The sequence below is a fragment of the Pagrus pagrus genome (assembly GCF_965226575.1).
Source record: "Pagrus pagrus genome assembly, chromosome: 1".
NCBI lineage: Eukaryota > Metazoa > Chordata > Actinopteri > Spariformes > Sparidae > Pagrus > Pagrus pagrus.
Window position 1 is genome coordinate 11584004 of NC_140185.1, and position 24801 is coordinate 11608804.

General features: G+C 42.5%; 1 protein-coding gene across 13 annotated transcripts in view; it reads left to right on the top strand.

Moving 5' to 3' along the window:
* The window catches only part of tle3b (TLE family member 3, transcriptional corepressor b), a 148585-nt gene extending 124161 nt beyond the window's left edge, over positions 1-24424 (top strand). For 4 of the 13 annotated variants that reach the window (XM_084350906.1, XM_084350905.1, XM_084350907.1 and 1 more), the window contains 17 exons: positions 1227-1289; positions 2025-2129; positions 6198-6236; positions 9047-9250; positions 10143-10202; positions 12798-12920; positions 13679-13729; positions 14282-14437; positions 15356-15491; positions 16774-16946; positions 17512-17588; positions 17681-17930; positions 19055-19302; positions 19469-19616; positions 19748-19898; positions 21685-21761; positions 23034-24424. In XM_084350906.1, the coding sequence (XP_084207032.1) occupies positions 1227-1289; positions 2025-2129; positions 6198-6236; positions 9047-9250; positions 10143-10202; positions 12798-12920; positions 13679-13729; positions 14282-14437; positions 15356-15491; positions 16774-16946; positions 17512-17588; positions 17681-17930; positions 19055-19302; positions 19469-19616; positions 19748-19898; positions 21685-21761; positions 23034-23141 (2169 nt within the window). In that variant the 3' untranslated portion in view covers positions 23142-24424. Of the gene's footprint in view, positions 1-1226; positions 1290-2024; positions 2130-6197; positions 6237-9046; positions 9252-10142; positions 10203-12797; positions 12921-13678; positions 13730-14281; positions 14438-15355; positions 15492-16773; positions 16947-17511; positions 17589-17680; positions 17931-19054; positions 19303-19468; positions 19617-19747; positions 19899-21684; positions 21762-23033 lie in introns of all 13 variants that reach the window. The other 9 variants (XM_084350912.1, XM_084350901.1, XM_084350908.1 and 6 more) reach the window with 9 other exon arrangements.
* Positions 24425-24801: the final 377 nt, after the last annotated feature.

A 24801-nucleotide genomic window follows, 5' to 3' on the forward strand; every position in this document is an offset into this window, starting at 1 on the left:
CTTTGCTGCGCCTAATATGATTTTACAGGCTGTTCTGGTCAGGGCCCCAGCCCAATTTACATAACGATCAGCCGTGCCAGATAGCGTTGCCCCAGCAACAGAAGAGGGGGAAGATGAGAGAGGAAGAGGAGGCACAGAGGAGAGTAGTGGAGATTAGCAGGGAGGGGTGTGAAGGAGCGTTCGAAGGAGGAGGGAGATGGAGAGAGAAGGCTCAGTGCGTCTAAGGTCAGACTCGGGGTTGTGAGATAATTCCTGACAGGCCAGCAAAGGTCTGTCCCCCTCCTCTTCTTTCCTGTCCCCCCCCCTCCTCCAAAATGAAAAGACGGACACAGAGGGTCGTGCAAAAGGCTACTGGCACCTCCTCTCCTCCCCCTCCTCCCCCTTTCACAGTCAAACAAGGTTAAGAAGAAAATGAGTGGAATGCAGCAGCATATAAAACGGCGGGAAGGACCTCTCCCCCCCCACACACCTGCTGGGCCTCCACCCCTAATCTCTCACAATCAATTAGTTCACCTCCCCCGGTTCAGTCAAACTACATTACCTTAGTGTCAAATCAGAGCGTTTCACTTCACCATTCAGCACACACCCCACCCCATCTCCTTTATCCTTCTCTCTACTTTTGTGTTCCACCTCCTCCTCCTCTTCCTCCTCCTCCTCCTGTCTCTGTGGAAAGTGCAGATTTTAAAAAAGGAAATGGGTTTGGGCAAAATGTCTTGGGACATTCAACTGCAGTAGGCGAGCAGCACAGCATATCCATTTGTCCAAATGCAGCACTGTAAAGTGCTCGATGTTTGTTGAGCCCTATAGTATCATCTTACTGTCCCAGCTAATATTGCGAGGTCGATACCAAAGATGCCTCTGATAGATCGGACCAGAGAGTTAACCTGTCTGCTTCAGTGTGCCCAACCCCCCTCTCTATGGGCTGTAATTATGAAGTATGGACCTCATTATGGTCTCTCCAGCCAGATGGTATTAGCATATTTCAGCCTCGTAATGAAATAACGCCGAGTCTAATGGAGGCAGGACAGAGGGGGAAGTAAATTTGTTTTAAGGCGGCCTCAATTTAGTTAAGAAATACCCTATGCATCCAGATGGACGCTGCTAACATTTGTGTTTGCAGAAGCTCGCCCCCTTTTGTTTTATAGGTAGTTGAACTGCTTAATTACAGTGTTGGCCGTGCAGTGCAGTATACTGATATCTAATATCATCTCTCCCTCCTTCTACAGACTGAGATCGCCAAACGTCTCAATGCAATTCTGGCTCAGATCATGCCGTTCTTGTCACAAGAGGTGAGTGTCAATCACTATGTTATATTCAGTAACTGTTGAGGAAACTGAGGGTGGTTAGTCGAGACCCTGTCACTGGGATGACACCGCTGCTGAAAACGCCTACATGGGTAGAAACTGATTGATCATTTGTCAACATATTAGCATCCATCATTCTTGTATATGATATTGTACCTACTATGAGCTTTAAGCTGTTGTATTTTTGACTTTAAGTAGGGAGTAAATGATGTTGTGCAGTATTGAGTATATTTTTATACTATTTTTTTCACTCTTGTTCACAGTTCACCCACAAGTGAAAATTAAGTCATTCTCACCCTCATACTGATGGAAAGTCAGGTGAAGTTTTGTAGTCCACAAAACATTTCTGGAGCTTCACAGCAAAAGAGTGTTGTAGCATTCTCCTAAACAACTAAAGTAGATGGGTACTTGTTTTAAAACATTAAAAAAGAAACAAAAAAAAAAAAACTTAAAATGGCTCCATACAGCTCGTCAGGCACAATCCAAGTCTCTGAAAGACCAGACCCCAAATCGATTTGAACTACAAAAATTTACCTGAATTTCCATCATCACGAGGCTGAGTAGATGAAGCCTGAATATTCATTTGTGGGAGAAATGATGCCTATTTGTTGTCGTGTGTAGTTACACCATCAGTACATGCCAGAATATGTTCTTTTTTCAGTTTTCTTTAATGAATTCTTTTCCATCAGGAATCTAATCTTTTGTGTTTGTGTCCTGCAGCATCAACAGCAGGTGGCTCAGGCTGTTGAGCGAGCCAAGCAGGTGACAATGACTGAGCTGAATGCTATCATCGGGGTACGTGGACTTCCCAATCTGCCTCTCACTGTGTGTATACCCCCTTTTTCTTCCTTCATTTGACCTGAGGCCAGGGGCAAAACTGCACGCACAGAAGAGGACCGGCACTTCTGATACAGACACATAGAGGCTATTTAAACTTGCTACATATCGCTTACGGGTTTATTTCACCTTTATATGCTTCAGCTGAAGTGTTTCATGTTGAGAATAGCCTGGGAAAGGGCAATAGATTCAGGAGGAAAATAGGAGTGAAAATGGAGTAAGAGCCTAGTGTATTAATCTGCAGCATTTTCCTCCTGTCTGTGACATTTGAATGTTCAGACTGAAAAAAGACAAGCAATGCCATGTCCTCTTCAGAAGTGCAAACTTGCCCCTGTCTGCAGTGGTTTATTATGTTTTTATTTGAGTTCAAAATGTTTGCAATGTGCTGTCATTATGGTGTTCACTGCTGTGACGTCTGAGATTGTTGGTTAACTGTGACCTGTCAGCACACGGGCTGCACCTCCTACAGCAGCTCTGATTCTCTCCTCTCAGGCAGAGTCATAGTGCATCTGATATATAGTAACAGACTGCTGGCTGAGATCAGATCATGCTGTTTCTCAGATTTCACTTTGACTGCACTTTAATTAGATAAAAGGTCCCAGTCAACAGGCTTACCTCTACCTCTGACCCAATAGCAGGAGGAATTAGAGCGGTCAGGTTGGGACAAGCTCTGTGATCGCAACAGAGATTACATCAGTGTGGACGTAGCAGCTACAGAACACTTGGAAAGTGTAGTGGATGAAAAATTTAGGCTGCACTCAAGTAATGTTGGCAGAATATGAAGAAGAGGAAAAACTCTAGTTATTCTGACTTTGGAGGATTTGCACCAGAGCTGCAATAATTAGTTGACTTGAAGGAAAAGTAGTTGCCAACTATTTTGATCGATATCGTTTCAGTCAGTTTTTAAAGTAAAAATGTCAAACATTAGCTGATTCTAGGTTCTTAAATGTGAGGAGTCACAACAGCCTTCGGGTTTTGGACTGTTGGTTAGACAAAAGAAGCGATTTGAACGCGTCATTTAAGGGCTATTGGGAAATTATGATGAGAATTTGTAACAGTTTTGATTTTAACAGACTAAACGATCAATCAATTAATGGATATAATCGGCAGATTCATCGATAGTGAAAATAATAGTTGCGGCCGAAATTCAACCAATGCTAGCCCATTTTAGTTGTTGCTATGGCTCCAAATAATTATTGTCATTAATTCATCTACCAGTTATTTTCTGGATTAATCAATAAAACATTAAGTTGATAAAATTTTAGGAAAACATTATTTTCCCACTCAGTTGCATGTGATTACAGTCTGAACAGCATGATGTTTATGCTGCATTATGTCTGCTTCAGTACTGTGGTATTTCTCAGTAGGTTTTTAGAGTCAAAAACGACTTTTAGCTTTCAGGGGTTTTTTAAATCCTGATTACGTAAAACGTACATTTTTTTCTAACAAAAAAGTCAATGGAGAGCATCTGCAGCATTCTAAACTTTAATAGAAGAAAATATTGCACTTCAAAAATCAGTAATTGACCTTTTAATTGTAGCCACAAACCTAAACACTCAAAAATCCACTCCGGCCAAATGTACTTCCTAGTGCTTTGGTCTTTCATCTGGATTTATTTATCTGATTTTTTAATAGCCAGCTTGGACCTAAATGGAGGACTGACCCTTTTGATTAGCCCTCTGTAGCAGAGGTGAGTCAGCGGTTAGCCAGTCCCAGTGGTTGGGGGTCAAGTCTAATGAGAGGCAGATATTGAAATTCTATTAAGGTAAATGAGCCAGGAGCACAACCCCCACTTTTCTAGGTAATTACTTCCTGTTTCCTTTTTCTTTTTTCCCCCCAACCAGCTCAGAGAGACTGTCCACAACAGGAGTGACCCTGTCTTCATTAAGGGGGGCAGGGCAGGACAGAACACGCACACACACTAACACACAGGAAAAACAGGCTTTAATTATCGGGCCAAAGACATGGCAGGTGATCAATCTCCATGTCCCCACAGTGTGAGTGAGGCGGAGCTGCCGTGGTGTTTGTCATTAAAGTGATATTCAGAGAGAATCAGGCTGAGGCAGTTTCATACAGCAGATCAGAAAATAGATTTGAGCCTACACACAAACACAGACACACTTCCAGTATACACATTACATTAAAGTACCCCCAAATGCCCAACCGAATTATCCTTTCCTCGCAGCTGAAGGCCAAATGCGGCAGATCTTTTTCAACTTTGGGATCAGGACTCGATGTTTGGTCACTTGATGTACAAATGGTGCAACTCTTGGACAAAACAAGACTATTAAGGGCCTTTACACTGGGAAGTGATGACTAAATGATATGAATATACAAAAAAACTTGCCAGGGACTTTGTATCAAAACTATTCACACTGGCAGGGAAACAAATTACGATAGTATGCTCATATGCAAATCCGCAACACAGATATATCATCACGTAAAAATGATACTTACCATAGACCAGGCAGGACAGGGACTGGCAGAAAAAAGGCCCCTTCAAGAGGGCCCCAGGGGCCTCTGGTGTAGCACTGAAGCACTGGCTGCAATCTTTCTCTACCGGTCCGCGAGCCAATCACCGGGTTTGTCTCAGCTACCTGTCCCAGGGCTCCAGTCCAGTCAGTTATGATGTATTAATATGTTAAAATGTCAAAGTTACAAACAGACTAACCGATAGAGGCAGTGATAGACTGTGAACTTCTTAGTTCTGTGAGGTAAATTACTGTTTTCATCAAAGTGGTCTGGTGATATGAAGAGAGCACATATGGATATAACAATTTCCCCATCAGTAAATCCCATATATATCCCAGTCCATCCGTGCAGGGATCAAAGTCACCTTTGCCACATTGTCTTTATAATTTTGTGTCCTAAGTGTAATATAATACGGGATGATGACAGACATAAACAATCAACAGGTCCACTATTGTCATGAGTTGTGATGTGACGCCCAAACTTTCTATCTGTATTTTGAATAAAATATACGGTATATTACAAAGGTTGGAATTGCGTATCTTAATGTCTATTAATGTCCATCAAATGTAAGTGAAACTGGCAGCAGGACACATAAAAACCTGTAGATTGACTCAGAGGTGAGACAGCGTGAGAACTCCACGTGTTGATGACATGTTGCTTCTTGTCGATGTTAACACATTATTTTCCATAATATTTAACTTTGAGGGAAAGTAAGACAAAGATGCAAACAAGTCTCCTCTGTCCCGCACTGTGTTTTGCATACGTTTTGGTTAGAGGTGACATATGATTGAGTTTGATTTGACAAGTGTCAGAGGCACTGTCTCATTTACATGAGTTCTACACAGGGTGAGATTGTACTCCGATAAGGCTAACGAGTCAGTTACAGGTGCTGTGCTGCGTATCTTCAACCCTTATGTAAATACTAATCTGAGGAACACACAACGAACACTTTTAAACTGGCTGGGTCTGTTTTTGATGTCACTCATCTGCGAACAGTGATCTGTGTGGGAAAAAGTGCATGTTTTTATTGGATGTTTATAGAGGAAGTTACATATTTCCATCTGGTTTGAGAGTTTAGGCATTTTTATAAAGTAAAAGCGTCCACAGTGACACATGGTTTGACTGGATGTACTTATTTACTACAAGCAGTTACTGTCTGAGGTTTTGTCAATGTTTCAGGATGATGGTTCATGGACATATCATGATTTTTATCTTGCATAGATGACCAAATTTAAACTTGTATGTTTAAAATAAGATATTAGCTTGAGATCATTAGCTTTGTCATTAGAGACAGAAAATTGCTTCCTTTAGCCTCTTAAATGTGAATATTTGATGTTTTTCTTTGCCACCTTTGATAGTTAACTGAATATTTCTGAGTTCCGGGCTGTTGATTGGATAAAACAAGCAATTTGAAGACGTCAGTTTGGATTAAAAAGTGAAAATTCCTTCCCAAATTCTTCAAAAGATGAATCTGTGTATCAAGAAAATATCTGCAGATAAATTGATAATGGAAATAATCTCTAGTTGCAGTATGCTTGCTCATTTCTGTATGAATTTCTCCTCTTCCTCTCTCCTTTCACCCAGCAGCAGCAGCCGCCTCATAGTGTCTACCCAGCCTTCATGGTCAGTGTTCAGTGAAGTTACCAAACATAGAGAAATAATCTGTTTTTAACTGCTTGCTGGCAGTCTAACATGTGTCTTTGTGAAGTCAGATGATCCTTCAAGGAGACAAAGCATGACTCGGGTGTGTTTGGATATTTTCATCCTTTGTCTGCCTCTCTTAGGTGTCACAGATTTGACAGAACTAACATTTCGTGTGTCTCGATCGTTTTCCAATACTGAAATCAATCAGTGTGGTCTAATCTTTGTCACGACAAATGCAGAAAATATGATGAGCCCCAGACGCTGTTGTAAAGCACAGGATAAGTAGGTAATGTGGCGATCATTGCCAGACTTATTAAGCCAGTCTGCCAGCTGGTTTGTGCTGCTGCTGTTGACGCTTGTTCCACCTGACAGTACTGTTCTGCAGGGAGCCAGCTTCGCCTAGTTAACTTTAATTGCCTGTTTCCTGTGGAAGTTGCCTGAGCTGCGGCTGCATTTACACATAATGAAAAAAGATAAGTGTGAAAGGAAGCCAGCTCTTTATCCATGAATATTGAATTGGAAGCAATTTATTTTCTGAATTTTTTCCCTCTTTTTCTCCCTCTCTCCCTCCCTCGTCTCTCCTCGCTCCTCTCCTCAGCCATAGCTCGTTAATGAGGCTTCTTGATAATGATCCCTGCACGCTTTTCCTCATTAGGCACGCTCAATAGGGACGTCCCTGCCTCAATCCCTCTCTCTTTCATTCTCTTGTTATTTTCTGCTTCTGCCTCTCCCTTCCTTTCTTGTTCTGGTTGCCCCTTTCTCTCTTTTCGCTCACTTTTCCGTCTTCACAACAAATAGGCTGCTCGGCACACCAGTACAATATCGATTAACAATGCCGCCCCTCAGTTGCCGCCATCCATTGTACGATTTCGGGTCCAGCTCGACGTAATGAGCTGACTGAATAATGGCCAGCTGCTAAATAAACCTTTAAATGTGGTAAGCCACCAGATATATCCTCGTCTGGTTCATGTAATGAATGTATGGATGAGGTTATTGAAGTTCTATCTAGCAAGCAGAATAGCAATCATGTTTTTTTTTTTCTTTTTGGAGAGGCAGTTGATGGATGTGCTAAGTGTTATTTAACCTTGTTTTAAAGCACTTGCTTCCCTCTTTCCTGAGTGGCTATTTAACTCCTGTCTATCTACTCACTCCTCTCTGGCTGCCTCTCTCACACACAGACCTCCACGGCCTCTTGGGAGGTGTGTGTGTTCTCCTCTGTGTCTGTGCTTAACAGCATTTTGCAGGAGTGGGCATGCTTGCTTGGTTTTCCAGAGTGTTGAAAGCTTTTGAGGTTTTCGAGTGTAGACGTATTGATTTTTAACTGTCCCAGCTATGATTGAAGCGCAGTGGTTTGGGGCGTGAGCAAGTCTGAGCAGGGGAGACATGTTGTCAAGTCAAACATAGTTGTCACGTAAAGGTCTCGTACCTTAAATAAGAAACGAGAAGCAATTTGTAATGCAACAGTGGCACGTGTAGCAGAAGTGAAGAGGTATGAAATAGGGTGGCGTGACTGGATGAGCTTGTCACTGGTAGGGTTGAGCAATATATTGTTTTAGCATCACATCTCCTTGTGTGCATGAGGAATAGTCACATCGCAGGACATTTACTATCAAGTAAGACGAATGAACATCCAGCTACAACTTTTTGCTGCAAAAGCCGCAAAGTTCTCATTTTCTATAACAAGAGAAGAAATTGGGCTGACTTGGTTGTTAAATAGATTGCACTCACATCGCAGGAAACCAAAATATCTCAATGTCAGTTTTTTTTTCTCCAACATCCTGCGAGCTTAATTGCAGTTTTGTGGTGGTTTTTTAGACAATTTTCATCATCATATTTTGCTGGTCAGAAGAACAAGTGAGGGCCGCTGACAGACTTGTTCAGTGAGTTAACACAGTAGCACAAATATATCTGCAATGGCTGGCTGTTATGCTGGCATTTGCTGGTTAGTAAATTTTAGCATATCGCCCAACCCAAGTTTGAAGAGTATCATGTGTAGTGTAAACCTAAAGGTCTTTTCGGAGGCACAAACTCTGCACAGAGCTGATTCAGTCAACTTTGGGCTGAAACTATTCGTCACTCAACATCAATTCTTGTTCACCATCAGATATTCTGTTTGTTGTTCCAATCATTGTAAATTGAATATATTTGCATCTTAGACTAACAAAATGAGCCATCTAATTATATCAGTTTGGGTTCTGGAGAGCGTTAATGACCTTTTTTCATTATTTTCTGGCATTTACAGACTTGAGTTGATTAAGCAATCCAAAAAAATAGTCGACAGATGAAAAAAAACAGTTTGTTGCACTGCTGTCCTAGCACACTCATTAAACAAAGTATTATAATTAGTGTTTATTTTTTAAGTGATAAATCAGCAAAAATGCTGTTAAAATATGACCTATTGCTGCCTCATGATGTTAATACATGGTCAATTTCAGGATTATAATGCACATCCAAATGCTAAAGATGTTGAGAATGGGAGATTGTGTAATAATAATGACACAGAAATGTTTTGTAAATGAATGTGTTCTGCTGTCTAACACTTTGAGCCAGATGATATTCACACTGAACGTCTGCAGCGATGAACAGAATCCGTTTTTTCCCCTCACACAGTGAATGAGCTGGATCAAGCATGTTGGCAGTCACTGTCAGGCTGCTATTATGCATAAACGGTTTGGCCTTGAACTAAATGTTGTCAAAGCCGGCTCTAATGCACGAGTAGAGTGCAGTCATTCATGGATTCACTTCCCAGCCGACCCACTTGTCCTCTGTCTGTCTGTGTTTGTTTACAGCAGCAGCAGCTTCAGGCTCAGCACCTTTCTCACGCGGCCCACGGCCCCCCGGTACAGCTGCCCCCACACCCTTCAGGCCTGCAGCCACCCGGACTCCCCCCTGTGACGGGCGCTGGCTCTGGCCTGCTGGCTCTGGGCGCTCTTGGCAGCCAGGCACACCTGCCTGTGAAGGATGAGAAGAACCACCACGACCTGGAGCACAGAGGTGAGGAGCACAGCCTGCCACACACACCGCCTGCAGCGCTGCAGTACTGATGGCTGTTTGTACCTGCCAAGAACTGGTTTTACAAGCCAGATACATTTATCATAGAAACAAGTCACTGTATGATTTATGTACGGAGGTAAAAGTGTAGTTTATACAGGAAACAGGAAAGAGTTTGTAGAAGATTGAACACTGCTGCTGGTGGAGTTTTAACACGTTTTGTAGCTTTGTGTCATTAGAAATTATGGTCCCATTTTCTAATAAGTCACTCTATATAAAGGATGTAAATGTTGTAACTAATGGCTTTATAACTGGCTATTATCATTTACTAATGCCTCATAGATATTAGGGGTGTCACGATTTTAACATTTGTAATAATGGTGTAGGGCGTTTGGAATCCTAATCCTGTGCGAATCTGCGATGTCTGTAATTTGTAAAATAAAAATTTCACAGAATATTACCTACATTATTTCGCCAAACACAGATTTCCAGTGATGATATCAGTCCCATGCAAACAAGGCTTTTGTTGCTTTTTGCCAGGTTGAATTGATGGTCCTGGAGCAACATTAATTATGAGGTTCTAGGAACAACACCAACGCAGCGATATCAGATACTCTGGATAACCACCTGAGTTTCACAACCAAATACTCAAGCTGACCTCAGTAATGGCTTATAACTGATTTATGAAGCATCAGTAAATGTTTTATTAAGCATTAATAAATCTATTAGTTATAGCTTCTCTATTAAATGTGTCTTATTAGAAAGGAGTAGCAGAATTAATTCTGCATGAGAGTAATCCTTTTTGCTGAAAATGATGTTATTACTGTTGTCTGATTGGTGTGCTGAGTCGCGGTGACACCCGTACTAATTTGTGTTTTGCTTTTTGTCCCTCCTGGCCCCTCATCATTTCACTCGCCCCTGGCCATTCCTCTGAAAGAACGCGAGTCGAGCACGGTACGTTGACTCTCCGTCTCCTGTGTGTCTTGACTTTGCCGGTGTCTGGCTCACCGTGTTTGGTGATTAGGTGTACTTTACATAGACTTTAAGCCCACTGTTCAATAGAAATTCATGCTCTCTGTGTAAGAACACACACATTTTTGTACTCTGGGGTTTGACTGAAATCAAATAATGAAGTCTGGCCAAATAAGCCAGTGCCATCTAATCCAGGTGGAAAATGACTCCAATCACTGGGCGAGGATTAGCAGTCAGCTACCTCCTTTAATTTCAGCACAATTAAAAGCGACTTTGACTCTCCGTCTCTTCTTCCCTCACCACTTTAGAGGATTCACTCTTGCATGTGTCCAATACCTAAATCCTTTTCAGCTCCTTTTATCTGCCTTTCTCCTTTTCTTCTGTATATATCTTTATTTTCTGCACTCTTTGTCTTCTTATCTCACTCATTTACTCCTTTGCACCACTTCTTCTCTCCCCCTCTGCCTCTCGCTGTCTTTATCGCTCTCTCTCTTCCTTCTCATGTTGAAGTCCTTGTTTATTGGACTGGCTTAAAGCTCTCAGTTAGCTGGAGCGTAACGCTCTGTTGGATCTGCTCAGCCAGATTGAGTTCCCATTGACTGGCCATCCTGAATGAGCCCACTCATGTCTGAAGGGAACCCAAACTCTTCCCCCATCTCGTATGGTGACGAGCGGCTGCCATACTACCCTACCTGATCTCCCCACTGCAGACTCACACACACACACACACACGCACGCAGTCTTCCTGTCCTCTTGACCTCTCAGGTCATCTGATACCAGAGTTGGAGGCAAGTGCAGGGTTATTGAGTCTAAGCAATCCTTTAAAGGCCACAGGCTCAGATACACAGACAGGCTGTAATGCTGTAGGAGATTTTTATCTGTCGGACAGCATCTTCACACCGAGCCAGACTAAAACTCTGTGGATTTCTTTTCCACAACAGTAACTGAACAAATTTCCATATTTTGACTGGAGAAGGAGGGATGTGGAAATGGCAGATTGCTGCTGGGTTGGCTGCTGGTGGTGGTGGTTCGAGTGTGTGTGCCAAACTGCCAGACCAGTGCTTTTTTTTACTGTCACTCTCCTCAGCTCAGGTTTTTTTTAATGTCATCCTTTCACTCAGTTTTCAGACTTTCACCTTCCTCTGCTGCTCTTCTTTCTCTTGTTGTCATTTGCAGCCAACACATCTTCCTTCTCTTTCTTTCATCATATCTTTCTGTTTTTTTGATGAAGGCAGGGATCTGTTGAGCTGCCTGACAGTGTGGGCTGGCCTCAGGGTTTGCTCGCCTTCACCCCCTCCTCCTCCTCCCTCTCTTCTTGCCTGTCGGCCTGTTTGGCAGTGCTACCCCACCACGCCAGTGCCCAGACTACAAAAACCCTGTTTGCAGCTTCTGAGAGAGTGCCAGCCTGTCCGGGCATTCCCACTAGTCGGGAGAACTCATTGCCACACTGCTACGCTCTCATTGCTTGCCAAGTTCCTTTCCTGTTTTGCTCTCTTGTCTTTCTTCCTCTTTTTTTTTCATTTTCTCACTCTGCCTCTTTCATGGCTCTTTTCTCTGCTGGCAACACCCTCTTTGTGTCTTCACATTGCACTCTTGTCCAGGTTCCTTCAATGGCCCCTTTCTTTCCGTCCTCTTTTTTGTGATTCTGGTTGATTTTCATGAACTCTGCTGTCATTTTCTGCTGTTTTGTCACTGACCTGCCACAGCATACACACACACACTCAGGAACTCTATAGCAGTCATTAACAATGGTTTTACAGTCAGATCCTGGTCACTTCTGTTGTTATATACATGTACTTGCATGCCACAGATGTAAAAAGTGCAGTCAGGAATGTAAGCTGTGTTTGGTTTAAATTGTTTAAGTTGCTTCAAGCGTGTCTCCGACCAGGTCACTGTGAGGGTCTACAAGAGGATTAGATGTCAGGTTGTGTGTGTGTGTAAATATCCCATGCTGCTCTCTGCTCCCACCTCACATTTCCTCTCCACCTCTGCTCGGTCTGCCCCATGCATCACCTAGCTTGCGAGTTAATGCTTTTGTCTTCTAAAGGCGTTCTGTGTGTTTGTGGGTTTGCTCAGCTGCCCCGTCTGTTTCCTTCTTGCTCCATTGCCTTGGCAGCAGCAGCAGAAAGGCTAAGCTGTCCCAGAATCCTCTTCTGCACCTTCTATCCCAAATCAGTCCAGGCGCATTGTCCGTTTAGCCTTACAGTCAATATTGTCACAGCTCTGACAAACGAAAAGGCTCCAGAGCTATGTCTGGACTTAAACACACCATTTGGTAGTTTCTGGATTTTCTGGGTTCTGCGAGTTTGTTGCTGTCTGCATTTAGGCCCAAAACATTCACAGGACATGCTCTTTAGTCACTGACATCTTGCACACATTTTGTCATGCCATGTCATGTCAGGATGGGTTAAGATGGAGTAAGATCACAGTGCTGGCTGTAGCTGCAAGTCTACACAATATTCAGTACATCATACGGTTATTGACAGTTGTTTGAGAATACTAATGGTCAAAGGTAAATCACACTCAGAGTGAACTGGAGACTGATGTTTTCTGGCTGCATGTTATTGTTGTTGGCAGAACAACTCCGTGTCGCCGTCAGACAGCCTGCGGGCAGCGAGCGAGAAGCACCGCGGCTCTTCAGATTACGGCCTCGACTCCAAGAAACGCAAAGTGGACGACAAAGACAGCATGAGCAGATATGTGAGTGTTTATTGGTTGTTATTGTTTGTGGGGTCCTGAGCTTGTTTTTGCTCGAATTTTAATTAACTCATTATATGAGACCACTATTGATGGGAAAAATGTAAGAATTCAGGACGGACATAAAGCAAACCAATATATATCTGGAAGACTGTTCAAAAATGGTGTATTACCCGTTATGTCATGATGTGACCATCACAGTTTTGGGATTGATTCATTTTATGGGGTTTTATAAGTCCTAGAAAGTCTACCGGAAAGAAATTGAATTTGGCTCCAGATATAGGTAAAATACAGACAGTATTGGTACACTTCCAATTAATTAGTTGCAATTAAAAGCTAAGCTGGTTCATATTTTAGTTTGTTAAATAAAGTTTACTATGAGCTCAAATGGACTGGTTCTTTCAGTGAAATTCCACTGGATATCAATAAATGTACAAGAGTCTCAAAACTGTGTCTGTTTTTCCCTATAATTATTATAATTATATAACTATACTACCAAGTTACCCAGTTCTTTCCAGGAAACTTTCAAGAAATTGTGATTATTAGGAAAATGAAGTGTTACCAGTTTGATTTCCTGTCTATATACAGTATCTTAAATAATAAACAAATCATACGGTTTGCTCAATTTTCCAGTAAAAACAGGTTTCAAAGTCCATAAATCTGGTGTGGTCTTTCATTTTGATTTAGTGGTCCAAAAAACTGTAAATGTATCACTGTTTGTGGTCTCCCAGTAAACCAAACATGTCAATCCTTGATTTCAGGACAGTGACGGAGACAAAAGTGACGACCTGGTGGTGGATGTTTCCAATGAGGTAAGACTGTGTTTCAACCGAGCTGCTCAGCCACATTCCTAACTGTGGACCAAACACGGCTCTTTTGTCATTTTCCTGTCGAAGCCTCGACACCTTTCACAGCAACGAGTCTGTCATAATATTGGGTGTGTGTGTGTGTGTGTGTGTGTGTGTGTGTGTGTGTGTGTGTGTGTGTGTGTGTGTGTGTGTGTGTGTGTGTGTGTGTGTGTGTGTGTGTGTGTGTGTGTGTGTGTGTGTGTGTGTGTGTGTGTGTGTGTGTGTGTGTGTGTGTGTGTGTGCGCGTGCGTGCGTGTCATGAGTGTGTGCTTACTTGCTGTATTTCTTTTGCCATTCATGCAGAAAGTAAGACAAAGAACACAAAGAGAAAAGGGAGTGACAGGTGAATGAAAAGTGTGTGTATGTGTATGAGGCAGCGTACGAGCACGCACGGGTATATTTATCTGTGTTTGCACATGAGGCCCCAGTTTGTTTGACCTACATGTACATGCCAGTGGCTTTCCTCCGGTCTGTTTGCTCAGTCTCGCTCTCTGTCTGTCTCGTTTAACTCTGTAGGATCCGGCCACCCCTCGAGTCAGCCCGGCTCACTCTCCTCCAGAGAACGGCCTGGATAAATCACGAGTCCTGAAGAAGGACGCTGCCCCCAACAGCCCTGCCTCGGTCGCCTCCTCGGGCAGCACGCCGTCCTCCAAAGCCAAGGACCACGCCCATGTGAGTGTTAGAGAGAAGATGAAATGAGGAGGTTACAGTGGAGGGGGTGAAGGGTGAGCTGACAGACTAGAGGGCATTTGTCAAGTGGAGTGGGTGTCTGTGAAGGACTAATACGCAGGAGGCTTAGCAGTTGGCTGCTATGAGGGGCTTGAAGGGGCAGAGGGTGGATGCACTCTCAGGAAATCAAACCCTGTGGCTCACTCCTCTCAATCTCCTTTATGGCTTACCCAATAAATGGTCATTTCTTCCTCGACCCAAGGCTGTAAATAACCCCGAGACACAGCGGCGAGGGAACTGCTGTCTCCCTCTTTTCTTGCTTCGTCTCATCCTCCCCCCCAGTTTTCTCTCTAATACTGAAACCCTCACTAACCAGGCTCAAACAATCCTCATGCATCGGTTCTACATAAACCATTTTGCTAAGGATTAGGATAGATTTGTAGCCCACATCACCACACTCCACCTCGCATGACACCCAGCTTCTCTCTGTCCCTCATTAGTCTGTGACACCCCCCCCCTCCCAAGTCCTCGAACTCGATCTGCAAAGGATGAAAGATGGATTAATTATGAGAGAAGTGTTTGGCCCACCATCTTGCTTGTCTAGCCACTCTTAACAAGCTTGACTTCTAAGCAAAGGTTTATGCCTCTACCCCCACCACACACACACACACACACCCACCATGGCTGTAATGAAGTGTCAGTGTTAGATTGGATTACCTTGAGCCGTCCACTTAGATTGTCACTCTGGATTTCCCTGCCAGTGGGGGTATTTTTGACTCACTGGTGGATTTTTTTTAAACTCTTGGCTTGGACGCCGTTTCATTTTCGTGTGTGTGTCTGAGAGTATGTGAACTTACAACTGTGAGTAAAAGGACATAAAACAAAGTTGCACCCAGAGGTTAAATAGTATCTCTGTTTCAGAATGACAAGTCATCTACACCGAGCCTGAAGTCCAACACACCTACACCAAGAAATGAGGCCCCAACACCAGGAACCAGCACCACTCCAGGACTGCGGCCTCTTACGATGGGCAAACCACCCGGCATGGAGGCGTTAGGTATGTAAACACCTTCACTGTCACACTCATTTATAGGTTTACAATGTAGGATTTGTTGTTGTTTGTGGTAAACACCGGCTCAATGGTCGAGACTGAGAGAGAGCAGCAGTGGTACAGTGAGCAAGAGAGAACAAAGCAGTGAGTCAGATAAATAATGTTGCATTTTCTGATTGTTTCACAGTGGTTACGCCTAAAGCACAAATAAACAGTCTTATATTTCATTCGTTTTATGACAAACATCATATGTGTAGTTCATGGCACAATTTAAACAGGATCAAAAAGTGATTTGTCTCTCTCTCCATTCACTACCATACATATCTTCCAAAATAAGGTCCCATGAGGTGAACAGGAAGGGATGTGACTTTGGCTCTGTATTTGCCTCTCTGCTCTGCCTCTGCTTGTGTGTGTGTGTGTAGCTCAGCCCCACTCTCAGTCAAACAGACACGCAGTAATCCATAACAGCATGAGAGTAAAGGAGAGACAGAGACTTGCCTTTAACCTGGTTTCAATAAAGCCCTGATCTAGCACTGTTATTGGCTAGGAGGTACACAACAGTGCCCAAAGGTTGACACCCAGAATTTTCCCGAATACAACAAAATACTATAAAAAAAAATATACGCAGAGGGCAGGGTCTCTGCAGATAGGGGCACTGCCACATTTCTACAGGGACATAATTATGATTTTAGTGGTATTATTTTTGTCAAGACATTTTTTCAAGGAATATTTAAAAACTAAAACAAATCATTGACTGACAAAAAGTACGCTATATTTTTGAAAAATGACTAGAGCTGGAGTTATGCTTTTTTCCAAAGACACACGTTAATGTCTTTATGAACCCACACAGAGAAGGGTTTTATGGGTAATCGTAGCGTGTAGAGGAGCCAATTCGAACACCTTTCTGAGGTTCTGGAGCTCTAGTTGGAAAATTATTGAAAATTATCATTTTAATGACCTCAGTTTGGGTTTTAGGAAACTCTGATGGGGATTGTTATAGACCAATTCATCTGCAGATTCATTGATGATGAAATAATCCTGTGATTTAAAGTTTATTCATGACCGTGGAAACAAAAGTTAACAAAATAATCTATAAAAAAGTCCCTTTAGTATCTGCTCTGGAGCTTTCGATAATATCACAGATGGAATTGAATAACAAAGGAATTTATCGTTAGTGGCAGCCCTTCACTTGATGTACTGAATGTTTAGTGTTTCCAGTTGTTAAATATTGTCTTGTGTTCTGCAGAGTTTCTATAAATATATTAAAATCTTCTATTCTCTTCTCTAGCCGGCTCTGCCCTGCGTACACCTCTGTCCATCGCGGGCTCCTACGCCAGCCCGTTTGCGATGATGGGTCATCATGAGATGAACGGATCCCTGACCAGCCCAGGCGTCTATCCTGGTCTCATCTCACCACAGATGAGTGCTGCAGCTGCTGCCGCCTATGGACGCTCACCAATTGTAACTATTCCAGATTTTCCTCTTTACATATATTCATTCATATATTCCACCTCCATCAGTTTGACACAACAAGCCCTCAGCAGCATCTGCATGAATTATCCTCCGTGGCTGTAGGTTGTAAAGTCTTTGAGTAACTTAAGCATTCAGCGTGTATTTCCATAACTCATTGTGAATATTTCTGCTTGGCTGGCTGCTGCTTGTTTTGTGTACATAATGAGAAAGTACAAAGACGGCCTGGCTCCTTTACTTTGATGTTAGTCAGTTAGTTAGCATTCTAAAGGCTTTAAAAAAGGCTCTACCCCCAAAATGCATCTCCGTGTTTGAAAATCTCCCAGGCGTTCATTAGCATTAGCAAGTGGGATGTTGTAGCCTTGTGTAAAGCTTCTCAGTATGCAGCGAGGCTGAATCTGCGCCTTTCAAGGGATTTGCCTGGAAACGATGGTACAAGAGTTCCTCCGGGCGTTAGCAGATAAAGTGAAGCATAGTTTTCAATTTGAATATTAGCTTAGTCTAATTTATCTGTGCAGGTTTGTTTCTTAACTCTTTGCTCTTCTTGCTCATGTAGGCGGGGTTTGACCCTCATCCTCACATGAGAGCTCCAGGCCTGCCAGCCAGCCTCACGTCCATTTCTGGAGGAAAACCGTGAGTGTTGGATTTAGTTTTTTCTTATTAACAGATAGCACATACGTCCTACTTTCAACCTGACCATGTTTTCATTCCTCTGTCCTCTGCAGAGCTTATTCTTTTCACGTTAGTGCGGATGGTCAGATGCAGCCCGTGCCCTTCCCTCCAGATGCACTGATAGGCCCGGGCATCCCACGACACGCTCGCCAGATCAACACGCTGAGCCACGGGGAAGTGGTGTGCGCCGTCACCATCAGCAACCCCACACGTCATGTCTACACCGGTGGCAAGGGTTGTGTCAAGATCTGGGACATCAGCCAACCAGGCAGCAAGAGCCCGGTGTCCCAACTCGACTGCCTGGTAACTACTCGTTAATGTTTTCTAGAAGTCATAGCAGAAGAATGTTATTACAGTGGATGCTTCAAGTGCTAACAAGGCGTCCAAACAGAGCAGAGACATAATGTGCTCATGTTGAGGTCTCTGCAATCGGTCTCCTTCATTAAGATTTTCTTGAGCATCAAATGTAGCCTGACTCCACATCCCACTGTAGCTTTCCCCCAGATCCCAACAGACAGACATGTGAATAATTCAGCAAAGTGTCTCACTGCTGTGCTGAAATAATCCTGGGTGAGGGGGGAAAAAAGCCTGCTGAGTAATGATGTTCTGATTGGCCAACCCTGTCTGCCATTACCCAGCTCATTACTTCCTCCCAACTGCCTCCCATTTCTCATTTTGATACTTCGGCTTCATGCCGTTCGACTCATATGGCCTCCAACACCCTTAAGGTGCGTCCAGAGTGCAGTTTGGTCTTATAAAGCTATCAGCGTGCTGTTTTAATTCGACCAAGAGCTTCTTCCACAGTCCTATTGATCTGTCTTCCTGCTCTCTTGGAGCCACTCTTTCCCTGCTTCTCTTGTTAAAGCTGACATCCACATCTTCACTAAAACATGAAACGGAGTCAGCAGCAGCCGAAAAACTTCACTCAGCTCCTCTCAAGTTTAATAGAGAAGGTCTTGACATTGATACACTGATGTGTGCTGCTGATCTCCTTTAGCTCAACAGAATCGTAATTGAGTTTGTTCGTAAAGGGACAGTACATATATATATATATATATGATATAAACTCAATTATTATTTCACTTTAAATCAGATGTTATTTTGCTGTAAACAAATTTATGTTTCACTCCACAGAAGGGTGAAAAACCAAAGAAAAATGATGCTTTCAAAATCCCATGCAACAAATATTACATTTCAAGCACTTTATACAAAATCCAAGCCCCTTTTAAAAATTGAAAACACCAAATTAAAATTCCATCTTTTACAAGGATTTCCAGCACTACAGATTAGAGGGAAAGTATGTATTTCTGACTTTGGGGTGAACTGTCCCTTTTAATCTGAAATTGTCGTATTCACGAAGACATTTCATGTGTTGGAGAATTGACAGATAAATGACATCCAGTCCGGATACTTGTTTCCTCTTCTAGAACCGGGACAATTACATCCGCTCCTGCAAGCTGTTGCCTGACGGCCGCACCCTGATCGTGGGTGGCGAGGCCAGCACGCTGACCATCTGGGACCTGGCCTCACAGACGCCCCGCATAAAGGCCGAGCTCACTTCCTCTGCTCCAGCCTGCTACGCACTGGCCATAAGCCCCGACGCTAAGGTCTGCTTCTCCTGCTGCTCAGATGGAAACATCGCTGTGTGGGACCTCCACAACCAGACCCTCGTTAGGTCAGTGTGGCAAACGTTAAGGCCTAACTCACTCAGCTGGAATGTGCCCCAGGCATTCTTCAATACACAGCTCTTTGTGTTTGAAGAACAAAATGGTTGCTGTCAGAGTTGGAAAGGCTGTCTCCTCTGTTTCTGACTTGATGTTTGGTGTCTTGTGTTGTTGCAGGCAGTTCCAGGGCCACACAGATGGAGCCAGCTGCATCGATATCTCGCATGATGGGACCAAACTGTGGACCGGAGGGCTTGACAACACTGTTCGCTCCTGGGACCTGAGGGAGGGACGGCAGCTCCAGCAACACGACTTTACCTCACAGGTAGGGAGAATCTTTTCACACGCACTTCAGAGTGGTTTAGGTGATTGCTGGTTGTGAAACACACTTTATTCTGAAGTTTAAATATAGTTGATGCTTGATGCTGATCAGATTGTGTTGTTTCCTTGTTACAGATCTTCTCGCTTGGCTACTGTCCCACTGGAGAGTGGCTGGCTGTGGGCATGGAGAGCAGCAATGTGGAGGTGCTTCACCACACCAAGCCTGACAAGTACCAGCTGCACCTGCACGAGAGCTGTGTCCTCTCACTCAAGTTCGCCTACTGTGGTAAGTCACAGGCAAAGAGTCTGCTTAATACATGTGAGCACACAAACACAGACCTACAGGGAAGAAAAACAACATTTTTAGTGGAAGAGAGGTTTTTTTTTTTTTTGGTAGACTCCCTCTTAAATTGTTGTTTAGTTTCATGGGTGTCAGAATAAGATTTGTCATGATTCTGATGACACCATGACCTGGGATCTTGGCCACGTCAGACCAAAATTTCCAACACTTCACAACTTTAGTTTGGAAAAATCGAATGTTGTTGCCATATGATGGCATGAGAAAAATACTTTCACACCACTTGGTGCCATCAGTCCAGACTTGATGGTTATTGGATGACTGTTGAGCAGAGCAGTAGCTATAATTGAGGACATGGAGGTCAGGAGAAATCTACATTAGTTAATAGTGATCGACTGATTATTGGCCCGGCCAAATATCAGGGCTATTGACACTGAGATTTTTACTTTTACTGCAAATTAATATCAGTTCCATATATCAGTTATCAGTCTCCTTGATAACTGATAATCAGTATCGGTCCTGGGGAAAAAAAACAGTCGGCCAATCCTGAATATTTACACCCATATTACAGTTTGAGACTAATTGTGATTTTTTTAAGACTAAATTAAACGTGACTGTCTTTGGGCCAAAATGAAAGGGATGTAGTATTCTCCATCAGAATTACAAACCTGGCAGCGTAGAGAGGATTTTTAAACACCATTTAGACCATAATGTAGAGAGAAACATTTTTTCAAATAATGTAATTGAATAATTACATGAATAAATACTGATCGTAGTGTCGTTGGTGGGTGGGAGGGATTCTGTTGGGAGAAATTTTAAAATCCCAGTTACTGTCCTGTTGTTAAATGTCATGAACGTAGATTTCTTTGTGTCTAATTCTGGTTTTTGCTGACATCATTTTGCTACAGTCACTAGATGGTCTTTGCAGTCCAGACGAGCACTAGCTATAGCATCAGTTTATCTTCTACAGTTTGTTACTGTTGGGTTGTGTTGCCTAATATATCATCTGGAGACGACTCTGTTTTCTGTAGATGCTGAAATGATTAAAACATTCAGTGACTGTTGTTGAGTCACTTGAAGGGTGATGTTGTGACTAAACATGTTTATTTTTGCTCTGGAACATTTTTTGTCAGAATTCTGATGAGTGCTGTTTATTCATGAGCGTTTGTTTTGTGTTCACATGTCAGATTTGTCTGTACAGTTTAAATTACACATAGCAGACTTGTAGCTGTAAGGAAGCTGTTATTTTACAAATGGGCTCATTAGAGGAATTTGTCATTGCTGCTTCAGTTTGGATGATTCTGCCTGTCGGGCAGAGCAGCTGGTTTCAAGTTTAAGGCTCAGATAAATGAGGTTTTACTATCGCCTTTTAGCCAGAACTGTCAGTATTCATTTCCCCTCACAGGACCCCCCACAGCACTGCTCCATATCACCACCACCACAGAACTGGTTAATTCAGACCAGACTCGCTGCTTCAGAGCTTCTGCTGTCACTAATTAAATCATTAGCCAGCTAGTCAGTTGGGTAATTAATCAGAGGGTGATTTAAATAATTATCAGAGTGGAAATGGTGTGAGTCTCCTTCATTATGAGCATTTTAGGATTGTTAATGTAATGGTGTTTTCCTCTGAGGTTTTTACGGCCTTTGAGGAGGTTATTCATCACGTTAGCTGAAAGTAAAAATCTTTATTCAGTGATCAAACGAAACAAGACGGTGTGTGTGAGCACACACACCTTCAGACTATATTCTCAACATGTCTGTTGTGTGTTTGCAGGAAAATGGTTTGTGAGCACAGGGAAGGACAACCTGCTCAATGCATGGAGGACTCCTTATGGTGCCAGCATATTCCAGGTACACACACACACACACACACACACACACACACACACACACACTTCAGCTGAACGGTATAAAGGAACATTACAATTTGAATAACCTCAGTGGTCTGAAATTAGGACGAGGACATCATTTCTCAGAGTAGTATTGTTTCTATTATATATCATGTTTTGTCGAAAAAATAAATGAAAGGACAAAAACTGTTATTCTTCATTTTATTCTTGTCTCAAAATCCATATGCTGTCATGTTAGGAGCTTTAAGGTTCATCTCAGTCTCTTTCAGCCTAGATGTAATCATCTGTGGATCCTGATAACAATGTGTCCTATGTAAAGGGGAAGGAGATTGTAACTCTGTTTTCTGAGATGTAGTTCAATTCTCTGAAAACTCAATGTCTCTCAAACTAATGAGGGTATTTTAAAAATAAATTGAAGATTAGTATTTTGTTACGTATAAAGCTGTCTCATGAATCATGCAGACAGTTCAGACATCTTTAAAAGCTAAAACATGTTAATCTCTTGTTTATGAGTGGGAGTGTGCATTTGGTCCTCCAACTTGAAATGATAAGTTGATTAACTGACATAAAAATAATTTCCTTTGGGTTTTGAACCGTTAGTCAGACAAAACAAAACAGTTGATGTCTCATCTTTTTTACTTTTAATAGACTAACAATTGATTGATTGAAAAAGTATTCATTGCAGCCCTCAATCAATCTGTATAGCGTCCAATTCACAACAAAAGTTATCTCGTGGCACTTTCCATTCTGAGCAGGTCTAGACCATACTCTTTAATTAATATATTTATTCATATAGTTTCTTAACATTGCACTCAGTCAAGACTACATAAGTTAGTGATATTTTTACTTTCTGTAAAACCGTAATGCTTTCAGACTTCAGGCTCATCCAGCTCTTTTTTTTCAATTTTGTTTCGCTATATTAGCTAATCTGACTGGCATCTAGTCTCATCTCATAGGTCTAGTCAGCGGACAACATCTCAGCCACAGCTAAATCTGTTGAATGAGTATTTAAAGTAATGTAACAGTAATTATACTAAATTAAAGAAATCTGAAAAATGTTAAAGTCATGAAGTCACGTCTTGTTCCTGAGAGCCAGGCCTCACTGATTACAGTACAAGAACCTTCCAGCTCTATTGGCTACTGTAAAACAAAAAACTCTCCACTAGCTGTTTAAGGGAAATTTTAATTGTTAATCCTGCCTAACAAGACTGATGATATGATCAAGATGAACATAGAGGATTTAATGGTGACTGTTATTTTTTTAAATCCACAGTCGAAGGAGTCGTCCTCCGTCCTGAGCTGTGACATCTCCGCAGATGATAAATACATCGTGACAGGATCGGGTGACAAGAAGGCCACTGTCTACGAGGTCATCTACTAGAGACAAACAAGGCTCCTGCTTCAGCACTTCTGATGAGAGGACTTTTACTTCCCCTTCGACCATAGTCTGTGGACTACAACAAACTGAGACGGACTACAGATCTGGAAAACTAAACTGGTGGAAATCAGTGGAGCTGTTGGCCTGAGGATACTCGTGCTGGAAAGAAGTTTTTTGTCCTTTTTTGTTTCGGTTTATTTTTGGGTTACACTTTTTTTTGTGACTTCTGAATTTTTTTCTGTTTTTCCTTGAGAATATTTGGGTGTGACCTGATGAAGCGGCGCTTCATTTCTGAGGACATCGCTCCTCAGACGTCTTGTGAAAAGTGTACATATCGGATTAAATAAAGACATTTTATATATATTATAAAAATATATATATTTTCATGTCCTGGGTGTACTTGTGATGATCTTTTTGGCCCACTCTGTCTTATGCCATGATGTCTGAGTGGGAGAGCAGAACATAGATTAGAACTTTTTAACAATTTTGATTTTCTTAAAGCACATTCTCCAGGCTGACTTTTTCAGACATCAAGCAGGAGCATGAAGCTTGTAAGCAGAACGTTTCGTGGAGATTTTAAAATGGCCTTTTGTCACAGTGCTCTTACTGGACGATGAACACGTGCAGTCCTGACTCGGGCGGCGCCTCAGCTGGTTTGGACCACTTTTGGACCGAGTGGGACGCTACGATTCAGGAGAAGAGATGGATGTAAATTTAATTCATATATATAAAAAGACCTTTTTAAAGTGTACATCTGTCTGTGCTGTCCTCCTACCTGTTTGTTTTACCTTGTTAGATTGTGGGAGATGGGAACGTTTAATGTTTAGCCTAACCCTTGGACCTCAGTTGGCAGCAGAAGCACTGCAGCAGGCACAAACTGAGTGACAATGTGCTTTTTGCTAACGTGACGTAATCTGGATGTTGAATTGCACCATTGGTTCCTCAAACAGTCCGATCTGTGCTATTGGGATCACTCTGCCCCCGTTTGTATCTTATCAATATTCCTGGAACATGTTTGGTCGGCCGTGATGGGGAGAAGCAGAGAGACTGGTGACAAAATCATTAATTAGTAAATCAAGTGTCTCCCATGTTGACGTGAAGACGACAGTGATGAATTCTGGTTTGCACACTGTGCTCCTGATCCTGTCAGCATTTCCCAGAAGAGAACTAAAGGGGCGACCCGCAGCCGTCCCTCTGAATCACACCAAAGTATGTAGCAAATGCTGTCAGCACTGAAAAGAAATGTACAGTTGTTAATAAATCAATAAAACCGTTTTTGTAGAATGGCCCATTTCCTTGTGATTGACCTACTGCTAACGTTTCATCAGATGTGACCTACAGATACACACTTCTGATGTTCTTCTGAAGGCCTGCGTGTTGTGTGAAGCATCAGTTATTGTGTGTTGTGTGGAGTTTTAGCAACTTAAAGAGAACTTTACATCGAACAGTTAGAGGAATGGTGCATAGAAATTTTTGGAAACACTTGCTGAACATGAAGCTACAATCATGAGAAGGTAATGTTGGCTTAAAGACTGAAAACTGAGGGGAAGCAGCTAGTCCAGCCATGTTGCCTGGCAACATCAAGGCATCAACAGGACGCTTCCAGAAAGTGCCTGATCCCGGCCAGGAAATTCTGGTCCATAAAAACCAATTTATTGAGCTA